This window comes from Otolemur garnettii, unplaced genomic scaffold, assembly GCF_000181295.1.
Source record: "Otolemur garnettii isolate 467f Iridium unplaced genomic scaffold, OtoGar3 scaffold00211, whole genome shotgun sequence".
NCBI classification, from domain to species: domain Eukaryota; kingdom Metazoa; phylum Chordata; class Mammalia; order Primates; family Galagidae; genus Otolemur; species Otolemur garnettii.
Genome location: NW_003852606.1, coordinates 622,367 through 630,785, shown reverse-complemented (window position 1 = coordinate 630,785; position 8,419 = coordinate 622,367). Strand labels below are relative to the sequence as shown.

General features: G+C 46.8%; 1 protein-coding gene across 1 annotated transcript in view; it reads right to left on the bottom strand.

Annotated features, from left to right (window-relative positions):
* Nucleotides 1-4,585, bottom strand: part of LOC100940787 (zinc finger protein 883) — a 7,458-nt gene extending 2,873 nt beyond the window's left edge. The window contains exons 1-2 of the mRNA XM_023507896.1: nt 4,553-4,585; nt 3,595-3,754 (exon numbers count right to left, since the gene is read on the bottom strand). Coding sequence (XP_023363664.1) covers nt 3,595-3,754; nt 4,553-4,585 — 193 coding nt within the window. The remainder of the gene's footprint in view (nt 1-3,594; nt 3,755-4,552) is intronic.
* Between the last annotated feature and the right edge of the window lie 3,834 nt (nt 4,586-8,419).

The window sequence follows — 8,419 nt, the reverse complement described above, 5'->3', positions numbered from 1 at the left end:
GCTTGAGCCCAGGAGTTGGAGGTTGCTGTGAGCTGTGATGCCATGGCACTCTACCCAGGGGGACAGCTTGAGGCTCTGTCTCAAAAACAGACAAACAAACAAACACACACAAAAAACATAGTGGGCCAAGTCCTACTTCTGGGTCTTTCCAAAGGCTATTCCCAATACATAATTACAATGATGACAACCATCAAAGTCACTACTGATTAGGGTGAAGGCATTGCTGTGTGCCAGGCTCTGGGGCCTCACTCTATTCCTATTAACTCATTTATTCCTCCCAAGCCTAGATTCTAGTATCAACCCCTTTTTACAGAAGAGAAAAGTCAAGGCACAGAGAGGCTGAGGCCACACACCCAGAAAATGGTCAGCTGGAATTTGAACCCAGACAGCCCAACTCCAGAGCCCATAATTACCACCTGTGTGTTCTGCTTCCCCATTCCTGAATAAGCCCCACTGACCATGATAGAGAGGTAGGAAGAGGGCACACCTGCTGCGCATCCTCACTCACCTGGACAGGTAACTCGCTGGGCTTCTCTCTCCTCCATCTTTGGTGCTTCCCCTCGTTCCAGACGGGAGATTATATCAGGTTTGGACCTAAGAAGCCCTGCTCCTGGGAAAAGACAGGAGAGTTGGCTGTGGGTGTCAAGATTCCATGGTAGCCTGGGCACTGGGCCCTGGGTCTGCAGGGGAGATATATACACTGAGGGGCCTAAGGATCCGAAACCTGAATGGCCAATGCAGGACTCACATGTTTGCCTAGAACACTGCAATGAGAGATTGAGCTATGACATGGCCCTTTAAGGTTCTGGGTTCGTGCTGTTCCAGACAAATGTGATGTTAACGTGTAAAAATTCCAGTGTCATGTGTTTCAAAGACTTACTATGGAAAAAGTTGTAAAAATCTCTCAATAATTTGTGTATTGATCATGATTTCAATGTGTTAAAGTGATGCTACCTTGGATAGCTTGAGGTAAATAAAATGCATTACTAAAATTAATTATATTTGTTACTTTTTATGTTTTTATCATGGTCCCTAGACAATTTAAAATGACCTAAGTAGGTCATATCCTATTACGGATGGACAACTCTGCTCTAGATTCATCTACACACGAAGCCTTCCACTTTAAGACTTCTAGAAACATAAGTCACAACACTCTCATGTTAAGATGGGAAACTTGAGGAGCAGGTTTGAGGGAACATGATAAGCTCAGAGGGGATGAGGGTATGGGAGTCTCAGCCCTTCTGAGGGAGGAGTTCTAGAGACCATCATCTTACAAGGTTGAAACTCAGGGGACAACAGAAGGGACATCATTCTGAATGTGCAGAAAAGGGTGAACACTGCAGACCTGACATAGTCCCCCTAGGAAAGGCCTCCTGGTAAGGTGGACCTTTGGGTGGCTTCTGGGAACCTGATTTTGAGGGCTGCCAGCATTTCCTGACTGATGAGAGGAGCTCACTGGCCCAAAACTATTTGTGTGAACAGTTCATAGTCAATGCCTGCCTTCTCGGGAGTCTGACATTTGGGTACATGTTAGAGGAGGCCACATGACTAGTCCCAATAACAACTCCAGGACTGAGCCTCTGAGGAGTCTTCTGGCAATAGCATTTCACAAATGCTGCCACCCATCTCTGCTGGGGGAATTATGCATACCTTGTGTTACCTCCACTAGGAGAGGATTCTGGAAGCTTGTGCCTGGTTTTTCCTGGATGTCACCCCATGTTCCATTTCCCTTTGCTGACAGTACCTTGCACCTTTTCACTGTAATAAACAGTCATGTTGTGAGTCTGACTACGGGCTGAGACCTGTGAATCCTCCTAACAAATCACTGAGGCTGGGGATGGTCCTGGGGACCCCAAAACAAAGTTTGAGCCAAGTTTTTTTTTTGTTTTTATTTTTGAGACAGAGTCTCACTATGTTGCTCTTGGTAGAGTGCCGTGGCATCACAGCTCACAACAACTCAACAGCTCAAACTCTTGGGCTTAAGTGATTTTCTTGCCTCAGTCTCCCAAGTAGCTGGGACTACAGGCACCCACCACAATGCCTGGTCATTTTTTTGTTGCAGTTGTCATTGTTGTTTAGCTGGCCCGGGTTAGGTTCGAATCTGCCAGCCTGGGTGTATGTGGCCAGTGCCCTATCCACTGAGATATGGGCGCTACCATTGAGCCAAGTTTTTGATGACTTTATCCAGAGAAAGTGTATAAGTGAGGAGGGCTGAGGATGGAGCCTCCATATTGCCACTGCTACTTAAGGGAAAAGCAGAGAGAAGAGTTAGAAAAAGAGACTGAGGAGGGAGAGACCCATGAGTGGGGTGTGCTGGGGTGAGAGAGAGAAGGCCAGAGCAGGGCTGGAGCTGGGAAGGTGAAGAGGGGGCAGGAAGGTGGGGGCAAGAGTAGCCAGGGGTCTATGGCCTAAATGTTTGTGTCTCTCCAAAATCCGTAAGTTGAGGCCTAACTCCAAGTGATGGTACTAGGAGGTGAGCCATGGGAGGTGATTAGGTCATGGAGCTCTTGTTTCGTTTTGTTTTGAGACTGAGTCTCACTATGTTGCCCTCATTAGAGTGCTGTAGTGTCACAGCTCACAACAACCTCAAACTCTTGCGCTCAAGTGATCTTCTTGCCTTAGCCTCCTAACTAGCTGGGATTATAGGCACCCACCTCAACACTCATCTATTTTTAGAAAGGGAGTTCTCACTCTTGCTCAGGCTGGTCTGGAACTCCTGAGTTCAAGCAATCCACCTGCCTTGGCCTCCCAGAGTGCTAGGATTACAGGCGTGGGCCACTGCACCTGGCCCATGGAGCTCTTGTGATTAGGATTAGTGTCCTTATAAAACAGGCCCCAGACAGTTCTCTTGTCCCTGTCACAATGTGGGGTTGGAGAAGATACCATCTAGGAACCAGGAAGTGGGCCCTCACCACACACTGAATCTGCCATTGCCTCCCTCTCCCACTTCCCTCCAGAACTGGGAGATAGAAATTTCTGCTGTTCTAGGCCACCTGGTTGATGGTATTTTGTTATCCAGGTCAAACTAAGACATGGGGCAAGGATGGTGCCTGGAGGTTGGAGATGGGGTGCTGACCAGAGACGGGGCCCTGGAGAGAGAGAGGCAGGACAGTGGGTGCACCGAGTTCCACATGAGGTGAATGTGAGGGGTGGCTGGGGGAGCCATGCCAGGAGCAGGTGAGTAGGCATGTGACATCTGGGAGACACATCTAGGGAATAGCATTTATGTGCTCTGGGGAGAAGATGTTGAAGTTGGCTCAGGACCTGCCAATGGAGAGCACTTCCAGGAGGCTCCTGCAGTCTGAGATTCAGGACAGTTGTTCTAGCTTCGAGCCTGAAGCCCCAGAATAGAGAGGTCACCATTGTGGAGAGGGAAGCATGAGAACAGGGCAGGAACACTGGCTGAAGATCTTACAGGACCCAGGTTTTATGGGACAGTACAAGGCCTTGGTCCTCCCTGTCAGCTGAGACTGCAGGACCAGCTGGCAGAAGGAAGACAGAGGCAGGCACGAGGCACAGTAAGAGTCTAGAGGGCCCCAAACAGCCCCAGCAGAGGCCTGCACAAATGAGAAGAGGGTGCAGAGGGGCACAGACCTCTTCCTGGGGAAGGCTGGGTATAGGCCTCACTCAGTGAGAGAAGGTTCTGGTAGTTCTCCAGCATCACATCACGATACAGTTCTCTCTGGCCAGGCTCCAGCTGGCCCCACTCCTCCAAGGTGAAGTCCACAACCACGTCATTGAAGGTCACTGATTCCTGCGAGGACCAATTTTACACTGTGGAAGGCAAGTCCTTCTGGAACTCTGGGGCATGAGATGTCATGGGTCAAGGGCCCACTATTGCTCCTGGAGTGGTGAAACATTCTGACTCTGCAGAGTTGGGATGACTGAATCAAACCGGCCCATGGGGAGATAAAGAGTCTAAGGCAGTCATTCACAGGAACGTGGTATAGAGCAGAACAAGGAGCCCTTCCACGTGATTCTTCACTGCCATCTGTTGGACAGTCATTGTAACATGCCAATTATTTTAGTATATGACAGTGTACCATCTGCCTGAAAATTGCCACAATAAATTTATCATTGTATGAGGTGTAAGAGGTGAGCCCTACCTCTGAGATAAGGCACTTTTGTGCAGGGCATAGTCCACATATCTGGTACATGCTGGCCCTAAGAAAAAGTTTTTTAAAAACTGTCAAGTCATTATGTCTTACTCTATTCCAGACCCCATCCCTGATTCTGACCCCTATTCCTGACTCCAGGGATAAGACTCAGGGGTGAAGCAAAACTATCCACTGCCCATTTGTTCTGGTAACCTAAAGGCTGCTGAGTGTCCAATAATTCATTTTTAGACTGTGTCATGAGGTCCTAGCTGACAGCAGTCTGCATCTGCCCCTGCCTTCCCAGCACCTCCCAGCCTCAGAGCTCCCCACTCCTCATAGCCTTTCTCCCAGTTCTGGGAGGGGAAGAAGGCCTTCATATCATTCACAGAAATGGAGAGGGCCCTCCACAAAGAAGTCCACAAAGTCATCTTGGGGAAGAGAAAGCCCAAACTCACCTGGCTCTCAGGCATCAGGGTCCCAGTGGCCATTGCTGGGTCCTGGGCATGCACCTCCAAGAGAATGATTCAGGCCAGAGTCTGAAGAGCTGGAGGAGGAGACCAGAGCAGAGAAGGTATTGTGGCTTAGACAGATCCTTACCTGGTGTCCTAAGGACAAAAGCAAAGGCTGAAGACAGGCTATGTAAGGCCCCCAGGATGGATGACTGTAAGGACAATAGGTTCAGCTCATCTCGCCCACACCACAGCTCTCGGACATAGGAACTACAGTTATCCCCAGAAAAAGAAATTGAGGTCACAAGAGGTCAAAGCCTTTGCTTAAGGTCATATAGATAAGTGTCAGAGCAGGATCTGAATCTAGAAGTCTGGCTGCAGAGTTATATCCCTCCTCAGGTCCTGCTATGTTGCCCAGGCTGGTCTTGAACTACTGGGTTTCAGTGATCCTCCCACTCCCACCTCCCAAAGGGGTCCTGCTATGTTGCCCAGGCTGGTTTTGACTACTGGGTTTCCATGATCCTCCCACTCCCACCTCCCAAAGTGTTGGTATTACTGTGCACAACCCCCTCTTTTTTCCTTATAATTTTTTTATTGTGGTAAAATATACATAACATAAACACTTACCATCTTAATTATTTAAAGTCTACAATCTAGTAGCATTTAGTACATTCAGTGTTGTGTAACCACAACCTCTACACACATTTAGTTCTAGAATATCTGCATCACCCCCAAAAGCAATCTTGTACCCATGAAGCACCCCCCCCCCACCAAAGTTCTCTCTCTATCCTTTGGCAACCACTAATTGGAGAAAGAAGGACAGAAACCTGGGAGGGAACAAGGATTGTGGTGGTAGGAACCCAGAGAGAAGGACAGAGACCCAAAGAAAGTGACAGAAACTTGGGAAGGTGGACAGAGACCCACAGAGAAGGAGAAACACCTGGAGAGCCCAAAGAGAAAGAGGCACAGAAACCCAGAGAAAGAGACAGAGACTTGGGAAGGTGGACAGAGACCCACAGAGGAAGAGAAACACGTGGGGAGCCAAGGACACACAGGGGAAGTAGGGGGCAGACAGGCGCAGAGAGACAGGGCAGAGGCCAGAGGGTGTATGTGGGGGGGAAGAGTCCCAGGACTGGTAGAACTGAGGTAAAGATGAGACAGAGAGAGAGAGAGAAGAGACAGAGAAAGAAATGAGACACTCAGAACAGACGCTCAGGATTAAGGGTGCTGAGACTAAGGGTGTGAGATCAGTGTTGCTCTCAGGCTTTGAGGTTAGAATCCACGGTTTCGGGGTCTACCACTTAATAGCTCCGTGACATGCGAGAAGTCACGGAGTCTCCCCGAAGCTCAGTTTTTTTCACCAGCATAAGCGAGGACAGGCAGATTTCACTTCCTAGCAGATCGCTTCTGGCTCGTGCTTGGCCGGGCTCCTGGCAAACAGCAGGTGCCCAATTCCTGTACACTGAGTAGTTCAGGCCGCTCAGACGCATTAGAGGTGGGATATCTGGGGCCAGATTGCGAATGACACGAGGGGGCGGGGCGTCACCCACATCGCCCTTCCCCCTCCCACCTAGGCCAGACTCGGGCCCGCCCCCTCAGACCACCAACCTAGCTCAGCTCTCACTCACCTGCTCCAGTCGGGTCCTCCAGGTCAGAACTCACCTATGCGTCCGCGCAGGATTGGCAGGGCTGTCAAATCGTCCCTGTCTCCGTGGAATGCGCCTGCGCGGCACTGTCTAGGACCTATCAGTCCCAGTACTTTAAATTCAGCATCGCGGCTGGACTGTATTTCCCAGAAACACTTGAGGCTCATGCTCCTCCTGGCTTAAGGTCTCTGAGTGCGGTGGATGCTGGGAAATGGAGTCTAGGAGTAGAATGTTGGGCGGGAGAAAGACTGTATTTGGGTAGACAACTGTTTTGCAGCTGCAGGAAACCTGGTATTTGAGACATGTCTGGCTGTACTGGTACCGCGAATATTCTCATTTTAGGTAGAGGCTTTTCCCTTCAGAGGAGGTGATGCCATAGTCCATTTAATCCAAATTTCTGCTACCACAGCTGAAGTCTTTGGGACAGATAAAAGTTGGTCCCATCTAAACTAATGGTGAATGAATAGAGACTCTGTCATTTAATTTCCCTGGGCATCTGACTTTCTATTTGGCTCAGTTTCTCCCATCACCTCTTACAGGTAAAGGAAATAACAGTCCTATGCTGGCAGCTAGGAAATGTATCTCCAGGAATGCAAGGATGGCTTAATATGTATTAGAATGTAAATATTACCTACCTATATATCAAGATGACGCAATCACATCCAAAACTATAGAAAAATCTTTTAATAATATTTGGTAACCAGTCATTTCTATTTTTTTTTTTTTTGGTGGCATTATAGCTCACAGCAACCTCAAATTCCTAGACTGAAACAGTATTCTTGCCTCAACTTCCTGAATAGCTGGGCCTATAGGCGTACTGCACCAGGCTGGGCTAATTTTTCTATTTTTAGTAGAGACAGAGACTCACTCTTGCTCAGGTTGGTCTCAGACTTCTGAGCTGAAGAGATCCACCCACCCTGGCCTCTTAGAGTGTTAGGATTGCAGGAGTAAGTCACTGTGCCCAACCAGGTAACCAGTCATTTCTAGATAAGCTTAATAAATTAAGACTAGCCCAATATTGAACAATAATAACAATAATGCTAAAGAGTTACTGACCTCTTCTTGTGTTAATTATACGCATAAAATAAAAACAATATCAGGCTTAATGGTGAAACACTAGAAGAATTTCTGTTAAAGTCAAAAACAAAATTCCACTCTCACTACTTTTGGAAGAACTAAACATTTAATTAGACACAAAAAAGAAACAAAAGACATCATTGATATAGAAAAATCTGGTTTCTCATTCCTCCTTGTGTGTGATATGATTGAGATCATGAAAATCAGACAATCAACAGAACAGTAAAATAAACAAGATAATTCTGTAAAATGACTGGGTACAAAATAAAAATAGGTTTTCTCCCTTCAAAGAAGACCCACAAGGCATGTAATAAAAAGAAACGAGTTACTTGGAGTTTAGCATCTTATTTGCCTGATGTATTTTAACCTCTCTGTGATCTCTTGAGTTCCCTTTCATCTCTGCATCCAGGTTTCTTTTTCTATACAGTGTTAATCCTTTATTGAGATAATGTGTGGTAGAAACTAGACAGCTGTTCTCCAAATTCCTTTCCTCTACTTCATTTTGGCACAGCTAGACTACATTTCCCAGCCTCCATTGTAGTTTACAGGGGCCGTATGACTAGGGTTCTGACCAATAAAATGTGGCAGGTAATTAGGGAGGTCAACTGACCTTATCAACACTTAAAACTTTCTTTGCTAATCTTTTATTAATGTAAAATCTACAAACAACACCCAGCCCCAACTGTTTGAAAAATTGGCGGGTTCGAACCTGGCCGGGTCAAACTGCAACAAAAAAATAGCCAGGCGTTGTGTCGGGCACCTGTAGTCCCAGCTACTCTGGAGGCCGAGGCAAAAAAATCACCTAACCCCAAGAGCTGGAGGTTACTATGAGCTGTGATGCCACAGCACTTTACTAAGGGTGACAAAGTGAGACTCTGTCTCTAAAAAAAAACTTTGCTGTCATCTCACAGGGGTGGTAGCAAGACGTGTTTTTGGTTGACTTTTGTATTTGAAACAAATTTGTTGCCAACAATGCTTATGGAGAAATACCACATAAAAATATGAATTTCTGGGTTCTCTTAAAATATCTTAAGATCTGAAAAGATAGCAGCTATTATATAGCCATGGCAACAATAGGGTAAAGCTGAGTATTTTCTTTTCTGAGTATTTCTTTCTTTTTCTTTTCTTTCCTTTTTTTTTTTTTTTTTTT